The sequence below is a fragment of the Cornus florida genome, unplaced genomic scaffold, assembly GCF_030987335.1.
Source record: "Cornus florida cultivar Cherokee Brave unplaced genomic scaffold, ASM3098733v1 CherokeeBrave_3.0.0_Hap2_Chr03, whole genome shotgun sequence".
NCBI classification, from domain to species: domain Eukaryota; kingdom Viridiplantae; phylum Streptophyta; class Magnoliopsida; order Cornales; family Cornaceae; genus Cornus; species Cornus florida.
This window is the reverse complement of record NW_026775573.1, coordinates 73,648,534-73,667,214: the sequence shown is the minus strand read 5'-3', so window position 1 is coordinate 73,667,214 and position 18,681 is coordinate 73,648,534. Positions and strand designations below refer to the sequence as shown.

The window sequence follows — 18,681 nt, the reverse complement described above, 5'->3', positions numbered from 1 at the left end:
ACATGGCACAACATCTCACACGTGAACATGTAGAGGGCCTCTGATACACACTAAGATATAAGTAGAATTTTTGAAGAAAGATAAATTTAATTTATTTATTTATTATTATTAGTATTAAAGAAATATAATTTATATATGTGGGAGAGAGTTGTTAGAGATAGACTGAGAATGAAAAAGAAAAAATATATACAAACAAAATTTATAGAGAGGGGAGTTTTTTGCACTTCACCCCTTATTTATATCATCACTTTTATTGAACTTAGTGCATAACATGTATTATGAAGTTATATAATAGGTAGCATCAAAATGATTAATCTTACCTAAAGGGCAACATTATTTTTATCATGGTATAAAATGTAGTATCAATAAAATGTAGTATCAAATTTATTTATTTATTTTTATTTTTATTTTTATTTATTTATTTATTTTCATTATGTTTTTATTTATTTATTTATTTCATTATTTTTTTCTTTGTTTGTCCCATGCATGTGGGATCGACATGATGATTTTCACTACATAATTTTATGGGTCTATTATGAAAAATTAGAGAGTACCTGTTGATGAATTATGGAGTGTTTTAAAAAACTTGACACCATCTTTTTTTATATATATATATATTTAACAAGAATCATATCATTGATAATTATAATTTTCTGCATAGAACTATGAAAAAAACCTCTGACCGAAGATCGAGGACGTAAGAAGCTAGTAGTTGGGTGTGTTGATTCTAATAATGAAAAACGTGATCAAACTTTTTACATGTGATAAAAGAACACATTTTCAGAACACTATCAAAAGTTTTTGAGTAGGTCCGTAGTACCATTTGATGACAAGGATACAATCAATAGACCTTTTCTCGTTCTATGATTTCTGTCTCATTCAAAAATTGTCCTTGGCACCATTTGATGATAAGGATACAAACAAGACCTTATCTCCTTCAAAAATAGAAATTCCCTTGTACCCTCGGAAAATGTCCTTGCTCCTCCTATATTTTGAATTTAGGTATACCAAAAAAAAAAAAAAAAAAAAAATCATAATTTAATTTGAGTTTAGCTCGAAATAAGACATCAAATAATCCAAATATAAAATAATTTCGAAATGACAGCTCAATCTTAAAATGAAATCTATTTCAGACTGTTCATCTTTATATATAACTTTTCACATAATTTTTTGGGTTAACTTCCGCATTATTGCTTTTATGAAAGTAACATTTAGTTTTATTTTTTAAATTCTCACAATGGATAATTTATTGGGCACAAGATTCATTTCGTATTCCATCTTGATTTTGAAAATCAAACCGAATTTGAGTTTATTGTTGGAGTGAAATAAAAGGAGAAGAAAATAAAAATCATGGAAGAAAAACTCACTTTTGTGTTCAGTTTTTAAATAATTAAAGAGAAATGGAAAGATTTGGAGAGAGGAGTGCAAAAAAACACCTTTGTTATTTACATAATGCGCAAATACCTAGTGTTAAAAAAAAAAAGAAGACAATTTGTCAATATCAAGATTGAAATACTGAAAATACCCTTAATAATTTTTATAAAAAAAATATTGATTTTAAATTTTAAAATTATATTTACAGGTATTTTAGAATTTTTATAATTTTTTTTTTTTGGTCAAAATTGACAATCAACAAATATTAGGGAACAATTTACACATATTTTCAAATGCTATCAATTTATATGTACGTAATAAATAACAAATTGGTTTTTTTTTTTTTTGACACATTTTTTATATATAAGTTTAATTTTTTTAGTTTAACATATTATACCAAACGCGGCTTTAAATATTTGCACACGATACATATGGAATTGGGTTAAAATATGGAATTGGGTTAAAATATGATATGTGGATTCAATTGAATTAAATTAAGCAGAGACTAAAGTAGTCGTCTCTTCAGCGCCAAATGCATGCTCTGAGGGGCGACTGACACAGCTATTTTTGGTCTCAGGTGTGTGAGTTTGTGTGTGTGTGCATATACATATATATAGATAGATATAGAGAGAGAGAGAGATCTTCATGGACGAAGGAAGGAGGCGGGGTTGATGTGGTGAATAATACAAGGCAGCTTAAGATGCGTCGAGAGATCTGGGTTTTAGTTCAGCCACGGTGCCTTCTCATCTTCTTCGTCGCATCAATTCTCATCTTCGTCGCTTTCTCGATCTCTAAACAGGTATGCTTTCTTACCCATTAGGCCATATATAAATACCTATATATATATATATATGTTTTTATATATGTAGATGCCTGTACATATTAATATATTTTCTGGGTTTTGAATAAAAAAATGTATTTCGTTGCCTTTTGGTTATGATTGTAGTTTGATTGTAGAATTGAATTGGGAAATATTTGGACTCCGATCTGATTGAAAGGTTTATAGAAAAGGCAATGCTTATTTTTATGTGATATATTTATTGTCTTTTGGGAATTTTATTGTTGAGCTATGATCTGCATAAAGAATTGCGATTTTGAAACTTTGAGTAACTTACATTATGTAATGGTTCCTAATTAGTGTTTGCTTTCTGAATTTTGAGGCAGAATCTTGTTATTCAGTAGCTAAATCGCCTGTGTGCGACTTACCAAAAATAAAAGAAAAATGGTGTATGGGTGCTTACGGGTTATAGGCACTTGGTCACCACAGGAAATGGAGAATTAGAAACTGAGATGAGAAGGTTTTGATTGGTTTGTTTTAATATTGACTTAATTTCAGGAATTGGAGAATTAGAAACTGAGCTGAGAAGGTTTTGATTGGTTTGTTTTAATATTGACTTAATTTCTGTAGTATCCTAAATTTCAACTTAGGTTGATGGACATTGAGTTTGTTGTATTGCTTTAAAACTTGCAAATAAAAAAGTTAGTTTTTGTATTGCAGTGTGGGTGTTTTAGGGAGAGGTGTTTATTGACTCTTCATGTTGGATAGTTGTTGTTTGTCTCAAGAGTGCTTGATTATCAAAAGACTCAAAACCCACATATTCATTTTTCTGACAATCCAGTTTATCCATGTTAGTGGTGATATACGATCCCTTGCTGGTTGCTCTATAGGTCACAAATTATTGGCTTGTTCATGGCAGCAAAGTGTTCTAGGCAAGTGCTATTTTTGTGTCATTGTAGTTAAATTGCTGGGAACTAGGTGATCAATTTATGTGGGAAACATATCAACATGGAGGTAGCCAAAAAATTTGCGCATGAGTTACTGTGTATTGATGATGGGCGAATGCCAAGGTTCCAAAATCCAATGTTGTTATAATTATGCCTTAGGTTTAGATAATTAAGAGTTATTTAACAATATTTGGATGGGATTCTCCAATGCCTTTTCTTCTTGTATTTTCTTGTTAATAAGTGGATTATTATCTTCGAAGTTTTGTTCGTGGATGAAGCCTTGGATGTCACTGAACCACATAAAATTGTTTTTTTTGTACTATTATGGTTATGATTGCCTTGTTTAGATGTAGCAGCTATACACTTCTTATTTTTCAGTTTTTATTTTTATTTTTTTGTCATACATTGGTAGTTGGACTTGTAATGATCGATTCAATGGCCACCACAGGTGGTTGTAAAGCTTTTTGCATCATGTGCAGGATAAATGAAGAATATGTTTAAGCATGTCAGTGAGTTTATTGGTACACAAGTTATAGAATTGAACAAAATATAAATTAGGAAGATAATGATGGGTATTTGGGTTAAGGTGGAGTCTTGGAGAAGCTAGGATGGATATAATAAATTATTGGATTCAGTGGTGATGATTATTCTGGGTACAGGACCACATCAGACCCCGTGTGTTATTAAGAGTAGTATGTGTGATAGGTCTCTATGATGCAATTTTCACCAATTATTGAGCTCCATATGGATTAATCTCCTTCCAATATGTGGTTTCTCTAGATTTTGATACGTGGAGTATGTAGATTATTGCACCACCTTTCTTCTTGGATCAACATACAGTATAGCTTGATCTTGATCTCAAACTATGGCAGGAGGGTCAATGGAGCGTCTCAAGTTCAGTCCACTGCATAGTGTTACCTTCAGGTCAGATTGCATTCTTGATGTGATCATAGAGTTTCATGGTTTGGTAGCTAAACCTGAGTGCTTGTTGATATATATCCCTAATTGGGATCTACATCATGGCTAGTCTTAAAGAGAGATGACATGTGTCCTTTGTAAAACGTGTTCATCACATGTCATGTTCAATATATTCTAGCTCTCCATCATTCTCCTTTGCCACATTGGCATCTTTGTATGGTAATATCACTTCAACATTGGTGTCAGCTGTCTCTTACCATCCTCCATAATCTTTGGACTTTTATAAATAATGGGACATTCTTGGGTCATCAGACAACAACCTACAGAGGGAGAGGAGGCAATGACCTTGAATTTCTTCTTCGTTTCTCGTGTTCTCCACTAAGCCACTCTCTCTCACTCTCTCTCTCTCCACACACACACACACACACACACACACCTATATATATCAGCTGCTCCAGTTTCCACCATAGCTGATTTGTTAGGACCTGTGTCACTCGATTGTGAAAATCTATCTCCCCAGAACTTGACTCGCACGATTTCAATTAACATCTAAGATGCTTAAGTTGTCGCTAGAGGTTTGTTTTACCACTTTTTTTTTTTAATCACTATTTAGTTCCACAACAGTTTAATTTAATGAACCATTTATGTTGATGGAATGTTCGTGCCAAGGTAAACAAGGCAAAGGGGGTTGGGAAAATTTTTAGGCATTTCATTTGCTGAGTAGTTTCCAACCCCTTGGTGGGGCTTCTCATATTATTCTCTTAAGGTGGAGAATGGCGAGTTTTGTGTGGATAAATTATCAATACTATTCCTTTTTTGCTAGGATTTGTCTGGTTAGGGTTTTCTTCAGGATATATGGTATCCTGATTGCCTTGAGTGTTTAGATGTAAATGAAAAAGAGGTTTTAAAGGAAAGCAAGACTGCTGGAACACGAAGCAAGACAGTACTGAGAAACTTGAAGGTTATGAATTTCTTGTAGGTTTAGGGTTTGAAGGGTAGGAGAAAGGTTTTAATATTTGGATATGGAAATTGATTTTGCTGTACTGACTGATGATATTATTTTCCATAGATCATACTCTGCCAGCAGCAATTGTCATATTTCTTTAGCTGCAACTATCATATTTCTTTGCTCTCTCTGAATCGAAATATCATGTATGAAATTTCAGTCCCTTCATTCCCAAAAAACAAACAAAATAAGAAACCTAACTTTGTAGATTACCATGTTGTTGCACAGTGGTGATCCACACCCTCTCCCCGAAAAGAGAGAGAGAGAGAGAGAGAGAGGGGGGGGGGGGGGGGGGGAGGATTGGTTGGAGAGAAAAAGAGAGAGATCCAACACACTCTAGGGGAAAAACCAAAAAGATAAAGGGTTTCTGATATCTTTACGACCACCAATCTGGCGAATGCGTGATGTACAGAATGAGGTTGCATGGAAAGACTTTAAAATGTGGTTTGTGCCAAAACTGCTATGACAATTAATCTTGAAGTGACATTGGGGTAGATGGAAGGTTGTATGTTTATTAATTGGTTTAAGCATCTATTGATATTGGAGAAGGTGGATTTGGTTATGGTGATGCAGTTAGCTTTTCAAATGGAAAGGATTTTTAATACTATTAAAGTGGAGGACAATGTTGTACAAATATATAATGAACCAATATATGATTGAAATGAAGACTTTTGTGCTGCAATTGGTGGGAAGGAAGCTAAGAAGCATGGATATGTGAATGCGTGACATGGACATGACAACATGGCATATACCAAAAAATCAAGACACGTACTTGGCGTGTCCAAAAAGAAAATTGCTTGGGCACTTTTTTTGGTGGGTCCGACACATGTCGGGCCGTGTCTGACCCAGACACTTCGACCTTTAGGTGTGTTCGTGCTTCCCAGAAAGGAAGGAAGAGAGTTGGATGGAAGATAGGAAGGAATGGGAATGAACAAACTTTCTTCATTTGGTAGAGAGGAGACAAGAAGGGAAGGGAAGAGAGGAAGGATGAGCCATCCTTCCTGACCACCCACAAGTTTTAGTCCCTCTAAAAGTTGATGAATGGAGGAAGGAAGGAAGGAAAACAAACTAATATACAAGTTGTAATTTGTCAATACCACTCTTCATAATTATTAGAGATAAACTAATACTTGTATATTAGTTTTATATAATGAGAGCGTACTAGTGAAAAAAGAAAATACAACATCCATCCTTTTTATTATCCTTTCCATTCAACCAAACAGAAAATGAGGACGACACCTTCCCTTCCTAGGAATGCCTCATCCCTCCCTCTCTCCCTTTCCATGCCAAACAGAGCATTAGAGAGAAGTGATCTCTTCTCTTTCATACTTTCTCTCTCTAAAATTAGTTACAGGCTAGCTACTTTTTTCCACTTACACGCTTGGTTTTTCGGTGACTTTCTAGTCGATTTATCTTCAATAGTTTTCCAGCTTCAGACATTTTTTTTAGCAAAAATGCTTTTCTCCATTGAGATCACATGTCAATGAAAACTTCTGAACAATTTTCTCTAAATATATGGCTTTGATGAGGTCTCTGACACATTTCTTGGTCAGAAATTGTTGAAGAAGGAGAATATATTCCATAGGAGCCTTTGATTCTGTATAAACAGAAAGAAGATCATCTCAACCTCTCTGATTTTCCTGCTCTGGTTTGATGTGGTCAGCAGGTAAATAATTCACTGATTGCAAAATCTGCAAATTCAATTCTAGAAGATCTTGGTGCTGAGAATAGTTTCTGAAGCTCCAAAACCTTGGAGTTCCTTGGTTACTGAAAAGAATTCTGGTAAACAATGCATTTGGATTTCTGAGAACGGAAGGATTAACATAAAACCTCCATGGCTCACATCAGATCTTGCAACCCTTTCTTCACCCATAACTTCTCTGCAATGTTCCTCACCAATGATGATGGGAGCTTTCAACCAATGAAATACCTAAACAGAGAGTGAGCCCATTTGTTTATTTCTAATTGCGAGATCTGATGGAGGATTTATCGTAATCTCTTATTCTCAGAAGTAGGAGAGAAGAAATCCAAATGCATTTTATCAGATTTCTTTTCAGTACCAAGGAACTCCAAGATTTTGGAGCTTCAGAAATTGCTGGTAGATTCTTAGCATTGAGATATTCTAGAATTGAATTGGCAAAGTTTTCAATCAGTGACTTATTTACCCGCTGTTCTCGTCGCTGGCATAGATTCATAGAAAATAGTTCAGATGATGCCGGAGATCTCACCGGAGAAAAGAATCTTACCCAGGAAAAAAATTTGAAGCAGGAAAATTGCTGGAGAGAATACGCTAATGTATAATTTTGATGGGAATTAGTTGCTGAAAATACTTATGGTAACTGATTCAAATTTGTAAGTTTAGAGACTTAAACAAAAGACGAAGTTGGGTCTTTGGAACCTAGCAAGCCAGTCATTGCGACAGCCGACAGGACTTTGGTGAAGTAAATAAAATTACAGCTAAAAGTACAAGCACTTTCACATACAATTATATATACACATTCATTTTAATTTCAGTTTTATTTTCCTTTTTTCTTTCTCTATATTATAGGTATTTGTTTTGTTTTTTGTTGTTGGTTTCTTCTTGAGTGTGGAGTCATTAGATGGTATTTAATATTTTGCACTTATGAGCTGTTTGCAACGTAAAAAAGGAAGTTTTTTTTTTTTTTCAAAAGAATTTTTTGTATACAGGGTTGGAATTGTAAATTTGTGGGTGATATGGTGGATTTTGTGGATACGCTGATTGTTGGTCCCGCTTTCTTTGTCCTTGGGTTCACTCCACTTTGAGCGCTCTTTAATGAAGTATTACTCACCAAAAAAAGTGTTCTTAATCTGCCCATCTAATGAGAAAGATGCGGTTTGACCTCTCTTTGATGATTGAGTTTTTTGTTTTTAGGTGGCTACATTGCATTTAGATTATCCATGCTTGAGATTTGAAGCTATTGTTTTTACTTTATGTGGAGTCACCGTTTTACTAAAGTATTCTCACTCCCAATATCTATGTCTAATATTTGATGTTTGTTTAATCCTTCCTGTATTTTGATTCTCAGGAGGAGAAGAAGGTAGAAGAGGTACACGAAATCACCCACCGAGTGTTTCTGGATGTTGATATTGATAAACAACGTTTCGGTATGGATTCTTCACATTATTGTGTAATATTATACTTAGAGTGGCTAGTGTTTTAGAATCAATATTCCTAAAATTTAGTTTGAATTGAACCTTGCCTTTGCTTTTTGTTTTTCAATTCATTATTGTGAGATTATTAAGTTTGTTTGATTTAAAATTCTAATTTTGGGGTTCTCAGTTCCATGAAGATGCTTTTCCTTTTTAATGATTACCATAAAACTCCAAAATATTCTTTATATCTCTAATTATTTGGAATCTCTCCTACCAGCTAGAGAAGTGACAATATTCTTTATATGCAACCAACTGATCATGATCATCTATCAAAGCCTTCACATTGTGTCACCCTTTGTACTTGTTGTTACTACTGGACATTATTGCTTTTGGAATTTGCATCGGTACTAGCCTAGCTGGTTAGCTGAAGAGTGTATGGGGTGGTATAGCCAAGCTAGAGATGTTGCCTTTCACCAAAACGAAAACGTCGCATGTTTGTACATAAACAAATAAAACTCAATGGTATCCAAATCTTTCTTTTTCTTTTTCTTTTTTCCTTTCGGTTTTCATGTTTCCTTTTTACAAACCCTGAACGTTCAAGCTCCTTTAAGCTTAAACATCTAATTCCTTCTTAACTCTTTACCATACTTGGTTTTACCATATTGAGGACTCAAGAGGAATTGTGGAAGAGCTGATCAACTCTCCAACAACGAAGCATCTGATGGTTGATCTCATTTATGTTTTATGGACTTGAGTTCGTATACATGTCTCAGGGTCCCTGTAGTTCCTTTTGCATTTAAGTCCCAAATATTAGATGCCCAATATTTTTTGTTTCCTTTAGGCTACGATAAATGGAATGTCAATGTAAATTAGCATGTTTTATGAAAGGCGTGGAAAGGAAGCCTTAATTTGACATATGCTAGATGATACACGGTCCACTTGGAGTCTTGAATAATTGGGGATTTTGGCCAAGTTGCATTATTTATGAGCTTGGTGGGCATTATGGTGCAATTAAGCTGAGTTTTATTTGCTTTTATTTATGCTATTAAGTCATGAGTTATGAATTTGAAGAGTTGTGAGTCTTATTGAATACCTCAATTATGAGGCAAGTCCACAAGTCATGAGTTCACCTCCATGTAAGTCTAAGAGGCATGAGTAGAATCCTATATAGGGATGGGATGTAAACTTGGTTGAATCAGTGAGTGAATGAATAATCAAATATCAATGAAATTTTCCTTTGAGTGACTCACAAATTACGAGTGAGAGACCTTTTTTGGGTGTGATGCCTAGATAGGCTGCTCTTTTTCCATTTCTTTTCTCGATTTTTGCTACATCTCTACTATCAAACCTCAAACTCCAGCCCTGATTATTTGAATTTTCAGCCTCAAAACTCTTTAATTTTCATCTATTTGAGACTGCTCCTAAAGTCCTAAATCATATAATTTTTTTATTTTATATTTTTTTTTTGACAAATGAACCATGAATATGTTCCTTTCTTCCTTTATCAGCTGACTGGATACGATTATAGTTACAGCTTATGGGCATGTCTAGTGCATAGGTGAAAATCACACATTTTAAAGCATCCATGTAATGCAGCAATACTTAAAAATCCCCTGATGACCTTCTACTCGATTAAATTGATAGAGATACGTGGACCACTTCCTGTTCAATATGGTTCCGATTGAATTGGCTACTATAAATTTGATATATGAGCAACTGAAGTTTCCCAGTTGTGGTATTATTACTGAAAAAATTAAATGAAATGCATCAACTATAAGATCTGACATTTTAGAGGGATCCAATCTAGTGTAGATCTAGGGAACATATTTTTGGAAGCTGCTTAATCATGGGCGGGGAGGGAATGCAATGGCAATCCGGATCAAGGCTGTGTCTGAGTGTGGCATAGTAGTAGCCTAAGCAGACTTGAAAATGTTAAATGTTAACATAACATTCTAGGATAGAGACCCAACATCCAGAATGTGGCCATTAAAAAACATTGAAGACGTCACCACCATAGCACCAAGTCTTGAGTTTCTTCAGTGATGGTTCTGCACTATCATTTTCCTTTCTCAACCATCATTTGATAGGTAACTGCCAATTCTTGTAATGGCCCAGTTCTGGATCATGGATGGTCAGGGACGGAGCCAGGATTTAATTTCAGAGAGAGAGAGAGGAGGGGGGACGGGACAGTGTACTTGATTTAAAAAAAACAAAAAAACTAAATGGACGTACCATGGTGTAGTGAAATATCTAATAAAAGGATGGTTGTGTTGGTTAAATATTGGGTACGTTGATTTTTTAATATACAATATTGACTCGATCAATATTGGGCACTTTGGTTTGATTATGGCCACAGAAACCAATACAAGTAGTGCTATACAATTTGTTTCTTTTTTGAAAATCATAGTAAATTCATAAAAATCATTCCTACTTAACTGAAAATGGAGTTTGTTGGAATATTATATATATAGGAGTAATCTTAGAAGACTATATTTAAGCTTATACGGTCAAAATAACCTATTCAAAAATTAAGATTTAATTGAAGAAAGGGAATGCAAATTTATTTAAAAAGAAAAAGAAAAAGAAAAAGAAAAAGAAAAAGAACCTAAGAAGCACTGAAATGGATACGGGAAAAATTAGGACACGGACACGGGGGGACATGGCAAATAATAAATAAATTAAGAGTAATATTAGTTTTTAAAACCTCATAATGAAAAAAAAATTGTGTTTTGCTGGGAAAAATAAAGAATGATAGAAAGAGGGTTAAGAGAGAAAAAAAAAAAACAAAGAAACAAATAGGATTAGGGTTTTGTTAGAATAAGAATTAGGGCCTGAGTTAAAAATAAAGGTTAAAATCCATAGAAGAGAAAAAAGTTCATGGGGAATAAAGAAAAAAAGAAAAAGAAACGCAAAAAGAAATTTATTGTGAAAGGAAAAAAAGAGCTATCTAGGATTTGTGAAGAACAACAACAAGAAAGAAAAAAGGAGGACGAAGAAGAAGAGAGAAAAGAGAATAGAGAGAAAAGAGGGGAGAGAGAGAGACCATCCACCGATAGCGAAGCTTGGTTGGTGAGAGAACAAGAGAGTTAAGATGATCTTACAAGAGTTCGAACCTTGAGCTAAAATATAAGGATAAATATCTAATTGATTTATAAAACAACTTTTAAGTAATTATGTAATTACCATCATATTGTTGAAAGTTATTAACAACTTCTAATATTCATACTTCAACTCATCATTGTTCTTAAAACTTTCTTAAAAGTCCCCGAGATTGGGACACGTGTGTCGGACATGTATCCATGGCGTGTCGGACGCGTGTCCAAGGTGTGTCCGGATATTTAAGAAAATATAAAATATTCGGACACATTTTTTGGTGTGTCCGACATGTGTTGAGGTGTGTCCGGCGCGTGTTGGTGTCCGACACGGATTCTTTGCCCTTTTAGGCGTGTCTGTGCTTCCTAGAAAAAAACTGAAGAGGAAGAAGAAAAGTAAGAAGGGAAGAAAGAAAGAATTAGAGAGATTTAAAATAATAATAATAATAATTTTAGGGGGTGCACCATGTAATACTTTACAAATTATATATATAAAATATTTAATTGGCCAGCCTGGGCCTGGGCCTGGGCCTTGGGGGGGGGGGGGGGGGGGGGTTCTCCGTCCCTGTGGATGGTTATGGTATAAATTTGACTGCTATATAAAGTACACTAGAGCCTCTCAATATAAGTGGGACAGGCTATTTAATTTAAGTGGTATAAACTGTGACTGCTTTTAGTTTGTTAATTTCCTCTGGTCATATGTGCTTGATCATATCTGTCCGTATTCCTCTAAAAAAATTTAGGTAAACTTGTCATGATTGTTGTTGGACAAGGTGATATCTTTTTGAAATGCAAATTAATGGTTCATATATTTCATGGCAATATGTTCTCATATAGATTTCTTTCTTAGGTTTCACTTAAATGTCAGCTAGGAAGTTGTATTTTGTGTATGAGAACATATTGTCTACAAATTGTTAATATCGTGATCTTGGTGATGTCTGCAAGGCACTTCTCATTTTGTCAAATTTTATATATTGATTTATGTTTTTACCCATTCCAATGCATCACTTATAGTTCTTTTTTCTACTATATTGAAAGTATGATTGAAATTTCAGTAAATACTGAACGGATGAAATATTGTAGATTCCCCCTTTTTCTGATGCATTTTTTATTACTTCATGTCCCATCTCTCTTTTTTCTTTAATTTTTTTTTTTTTTTTTTTTTTTTTTTTTTTTTTTTTTTTTTTTTATCGAACTTACTGTTGAATTTCTGCAGGGAGAATTGTCATTGGGTTGTATGGCCAAGTTGTGCCAAAAACTGCTGGTATGCTTTCAATATTTTGACGATAACTTTAATATTTTGGATCCTTACTTGAACCGAGTTCGATTGAGAATATTTATATTCGTTTCTTGTTATAATTATGAGTTCACAAATGCTCCTCCAAAAGTTGGTTCGCAAATTTTCAGATAAATTAAAGAAGAAAGAAGGTTGTCTTCACCAACTTACAATCATGTAAATGTACCTCCCCTTGATAGATAAACCATGGTTGATTTGGACACACTTTTAACTGAAGGATTTTATTTTAAAGTTTTACCAAGAAAATTTGCCTATCAATGAGGATTAGTTTTCTGTGTTTCTGTCTATCTTCAATGCTGTATGATTACCTATTCTTATAATAAAATGACAAATTTCAAATTAAGATACTAGTTAATTCTTTTTTTCCAGTATCCTTGACAGTGATTATTTTTTTGAAAGAACAAAATAAATTCAGTTTTTATTTTGTTTTGCACAATTACCTAATCCTTTGATAATTCCTGCTTGCAGAAAATTTCAGGGCTTTGTGCACAGGTATTTGATGCCTTTTCTTAATAGTTTCACACAGTTTTAAACCTTCTAATACTACATTGCTAATAATAATGGCTTCTTTTATTTATCTTATTTAGTTTACTTATCAAAAAAAAATAATGGCTTCTTTTATTGTTCACGTGCTGCAAATTACTTGCTCCTAAAAGCAGGGGAGAAAGGCAAGGGTCCCAGTGGAAAAGCTCTCCGTTATAAAGGGACACCATTTCATCGTATAATACCTGGGTTCATGATCCAAGGTGGTGATATTGTCTACGGTAATGGGAAGGGGAATGAATCTATATATGGCGGCACCTTCCCGGATGAGAATTTCAAGATAAAACACTCACATGCAGGTTGTTAACATTTATTTGTATGAATGTTCTCCTTTGCTGTAGTGTATGCTTCAAATGCACAATATCACATAATACTTGCTTAAAGCAGGGGATTTTTCCTTGCGATATGAGATTTCTATTATTTACCTTTTTCCTACTGAAATCGTTGGTTCTTGCAGGTGTTGTTTCCATGGTGAATTCGGGACCTGATTCCAATGGTTCACAGTTTTTCATCACCACAGTCAAGGCCAGCTGGTAAGCTTTTGCTAGGAGTGGCATTATGGTAAACGAATATTTAAGCAGAAATAATATTGCCCAGACAAAACTTGTTTTGGTTGAGTAGACCTAATACTCCTTGTTAATGAGGTCTGAGTTTTAAGTTTCTTATGTCCGGTCTCTTAAATTTCCGATCCAGAGGTAGCATACTTCTCTTTTTTGCTACTTCTGTAACCATCTATTGATGCCAAGATTGTCTGTGACTGGTAATCAGATTATTCCAGCTTCAGTGACCTGGTAAGGTTCATCATTGACATAGTCAACCTCCTAAGAACCGGATAGGGGTTGGTTTCGACAACATCCATAGTGGGTTGATTACTAAACTTGAGCCATAAATCCCAATAGTGTTTGAAATTATACGGATGTAACATATGGTCCAGATGCATCAAATCATTCGAGTCTAGTTACACGGTTTCCAGATATTTACTATAATTTTCTTGTTAAACGACCCAGGTTGGATGGAGAGCATGTTGTATTTGGCAAGGTTATTGAAGGCATGGACACCGTGTATGCGATAGAGGGTGGAGCTGGAACCTACAGTGGGAAACCTAGGAAGAAGGTAATCATCTCTGATTCTGGAGAGATTCCGAAGAGCAAGTGGGATGAGGAAATCCGAGGATTAACAAACGCCTCATGACACTGGTGACATAAAGTTTTGCAGCATGATTTCGTTAATTTGGTTCGTGTAGATCAATTATGCCCCCTTTTGTATAATGTCCATGAAACTGTAGTCCAGCACTGATCATGATATCACAAATTGATTGTATTTAGTCTCCCTTCTTGGAAAACACTGAAAATATGTTTTCTGTAATGGAATCTGCTGATACTTGTCAGTTGTAGAGAAATCAAAGCAAATCATCATGTGCTCTAAATTTCTGATGTGTATACTTGTGGTGGTTCTTTTATCAATTTTCAGTGGTCAATCTCAAATAGACTAGTCTGTGTGTGCGCGCGCGCGCAAACACAAATTCTGTATCAAGGTGAACTTAAAAGCTTTGAACTCTTTAGCTGATTTATTGGCTTGGCATTTGTTGTCCATCAATGCAAGTGAATCCCTCCCATGTTTTGTCACATGCTTCAAGTTCTGCGAAATTCAAATCTAGGCATAATACCATTTTTGTCGTTTGAGAAAGATTGTGCCCCCCCACCCAAAAAAAAAAAAAAAAAAAATAAAATCCTGAACTATTAAATTTTACAAATTAGTTCACCGCTATAAAACAGCATAAGTGGTGTATTAAATTGGAAAATGATATAATCGTTTTTATTTTGTGTTTTTGTTTTCACTCGAAACAAAATATATATATATATATATAAAGTTTTATTGTGAAGTATGTTGAATTGTGATTGGAAGCATGTTTGGTTTGAAAGTAAAAATATGAAACATGTTTGTTAAAAAACATATTGCAAGATTGAGAAAAAAATGCCCGGTTAAAAAAAGGGTCACTTGGAGGTTTTTTTTTTCTTTCCCCATTGCTACAGTGTTTTTGGTACCGTCTTCGCTGTTTCCGATTGGACCTCTTCTGGACAATAATGGTAATACTGTTTAAATCGCTACAAAAATTACCAAATTGTGGTGTTTTGTTTCGCTACCGGTGCATCACTTGTGACACAAAATTGGAAACAAAAACAACTATAAAACACGCCTTTTAATTATATCATCCTCATTTAGCATTTATCACGAATCATGATAGACCAAACAACAACATTCTTCTCAGAATTTTTGGCCTAATCACATTTGTGAAGAGTCAAGTCAACAAACATTTCTGTTAATGTGGCTCCCTGCATTTAGAAATATAGAGAGACCAATCAGAGTACCACATCTCTATAAATATATCAAAACAAGCTCAACTTAATGTTTCAACTTATGGTCAGTGCATTCAACACATTAAATACATAGACGTGCACCACCATTCAATAATTTTGTTTCAACTTAATAGCTAAAATTCCTCGATTTATAAATAAAAATGTTGATATCGAGAACAGAGAATCGGATTAATTTGTCTCACCTTTCCCATATCACAAGATAAAAGGCATGCATGTGATTGCTGGATGGATGTAACAAATCAAATAAAAATAAATAAAGGAAAAATTACATATAAATGAAAATGGATTGCTGAGGTGGCACATGGTTTTTTACAGTTTAAAAAATTGTGGTACCTAAAATGCCCTTCAATTCAAAAAAGTAGTACTAAAAAAGTAGTACCTTCAGTTCAAAAAAGTAGTACCTTCGGAGAAAAAGTAGTACTTCGCGGGTGTTTAAAAAATATGGTACCTGGACGCCAAAAAGTAGTACCTTCAGTTCAGAAAAGTAGTACCTTCGAAGAAAAAGTAGTACCTTCGCGGAAGGGTATTTTAGGCACCACAATTTCTAAACAGTAAAAAACCATGTGCCACCTCAGCAATCCATTTTAGAGAAATATGGAACTTTAACTCAACCTCTAAGTAAATATGGAACTTTAACTCCATTTATATGTAATTTTTCCATAAATAAATGTGAAAGATGAACCCACATCCTTTTGGACAAGACATGGGTAAAAGTGAAAGATGAACCCACCCCCTTTTGCACCAGAAAATAATTTATATGTTATGTTTATTGCCAAACTTGGACTGCTCATATTCTACTCTTGATAAACCAGATTGCATAGGGCGGGTAGTTTTACTTTCCTCCAAAATCTTAAATTAATTAAAGGAATTTAAATAAGTAATTGTTCACTAACCCAAACACCACACCACAATTGTACTAAAGGTTAAAAAGCTAAAAAAAAATCAACACAAGTACATATGTAAATGGTGTTCACAAGGAAAGAATGCTTCAAACGGTTGGTTCACAAAATATTCATTTATCCTTTCGAGCATGGTTCATATTTTAAATATATATATATATATATTTTTAAATTGCCCTGTAATATTCATTTATCATTCACACTCACGACATGTTCGTATCAGAATTTGAACACTCAACTTCCTTTAAAAAAAAAAAAAAACACAAAAAAACAGAAAAAAAGAAATTATACCAATGATAAAAATAGATCAGATATCGGTTTCCGTTTGCTTTGGTTAAGTCTATTTCTATGATGAGTTGACTGCGTTCAAAACATTTACAAGTAGCTATTTCTTTATCAGTTGACTGCATTCAAAACATTTACAAGTAATTGTTACGTCGACTTGTAATTCCTGTTTATTGGTGCGTAATTAATTTATCAACAAATTAAATCATTGAATATAGAAACATAAATTACCTTTTTAACTACCTAATAGAATCAAACATTTACATAAAAAAGCAAGTGAACATTTCCAAATTATATAATTATGAAACAACACAAATTAAGTCTTAAGATATGGTCCAACAGAAAAAGAAAGACATCAAAGCACCATTCATAACCATAAAAACTTCTTTGGACCTAGGTAAGGGGGTTTGCACCCATAAAACCTATTAGGAAAAAGTCCTATAGCATTAATATGCACATACTTCTTCAGATCCTCTTTCTTCATCCAGATTGTTCTAACATGCAAATCATGAAGAAATTTTTTAACTACATTCTTTTTCTTGCTCTGATTATCCTTAGCTTGAGAATTCTTGGATTGATTCACATTGTTTTTCCTTTTTAACATGAACCTTGTTTCTAAGATAAGAATTATCCTTAGCGTGCTTATCTTTTCTACTACTTCTTTAACCATCTAATGAAGCCAGATTGTCTGTGACTGGTAATCAGATTATTCCAGCTTCAGTGACCTAGTAACGTTCATCATTGACATAGTTAACCTCCTTAGAATCGGTTGGGGTTGGCTTTGACAACATCCATAGTGGGTTCATTACTAAACTTGAGCTATAAATCCCAATAACATCTGAAATTATATGGCTGTAACATATGGTCCAAATAGATCATATCATTCGGGTCTCTTAACTAGATGCATACTGTTTCTAGATGTTTACTATATTTTCTTGTTAAACGACCCAGGTGTGAGATATAAATTTGTAATGTTGGCGAATTTAGAAGTCAAAACTTAATGAATCAGTTGTACTTTTGATTATACTGAGTCTCGATCTTTTGGAGCTGAAGCGCAAATGCCTCTTATCATTGTGTTGACACCCATTTTGGCAAATTACGTGGCAAGCCAAATTGTTGATGATCAGGATAAGGAATGATTTGACTACATTGTGGAGTTTAAGTTTTAAATTTCCCATATGCATGTGATCAGAAGATAATTGAAAGCCTATTATTAAGTGATGGGTTTTATCAAGACTCCTAAATAAAGGAGATATGTTATTCAAGGAAAGCGAAGGATATGATGGAAGAATCATGAGAAGACACGTGAATAATGGATGAACATGGGCTTATTAAGTGGAATAAATTTGGTAATCAGTTGTAATCCAATAGCTTAGATTCAGGAAGTATTTTATTTTAGGATTCTTTATAATTTCTATAAATAATTGTAGAAGCATTCTTTGTAAGAGGCCCAGCACCCTCAGAATTTTAGTTTAATATAATTATGCTTTCTTGAGCTCTTCTCATCTTATTCAACTTTCTCTCTTTAGCAATCTTTGTATTCTCAGTCTCTCTTCTTCTCTTCTACATCACTCTATTCTTTTCTTATTATGTTTTCATGATCATTGCTTATTATGTTTTCATGATCATTGCAACTCACTTTCCCATTTAAAGTCCTGTTTATCAAGGCAGTTTGAACCTACTTGAGAGTTTAATGTTCTCTCTCTCATACAATCGTCTGATCCATAACTCTCTTGCAGAAGAGACTCAGTTTGACCTAATCTCTTCACACTCGAACTAAGCTGTTGGTTCTGGCATACCCCTACACACAAATTTCTGGATCAGCTTAGCCAATCGATTTTAGGGTCAAAATTCTTAGCACGCCCGGTGGAACACTAGGTCAAAAAGAATTGCAATGATTCAGCAAAATGAATGCTGATTTTAACAGTATGCAGTCGGCTTTTTAGCCAATGTACGAATATTCTAATTAGCTATATCAGCCACCAGCATCATATTATCGGCAAGTTCTAGTAGCCGATTATTAGCAGGAGGTAAATCAACTTATCTCTCT

General features: G+C 34.1%; 1 protein-coding gene across 2 annotated transcripts; it reads left to right on the top strand.

The window, feature by feature from the left end:
- The first annotated feature begins 1,845 nt into the window (after positions 1–1,845).
- On the top strand, positions 1,846–14,798 carry LOC132300780 (peptidyl-prolyl cis-trans isomerase CYP21-1). Of its 2 annotated transcripts, none has more exons than XM_059798015.1 (7): positions 1,846–2,173; positions 8,071–8,149; positions 12,446–12,493; positions 12,995–13,018; positions 13,186–13,368; positions 13,527–13,602; positions 14,077–14,798. In XM_059798015.1, the coding sequence occupies exons 1-7, from the start codon at positions 2,075–2,077 to the stop codon at positions 14,258–14,260; spliced, it is 693 nt and encodes a 230-aa protein (XP_059653998.1). In that variant the 5' UTR covers positions 1,846–2,074; the 3' UTR covers positions 14,261–14,798. The 2 variants fall into 2 exon arrangements, with proteins under 2 accessions (XP_059653998.1, XP_059653997.1); XM_059798014.1 differs by having other exon boundaries at positions 13,183–13,368.
- Positions 14,799–18,681: the final 3,883 nt, after the last annotated feature.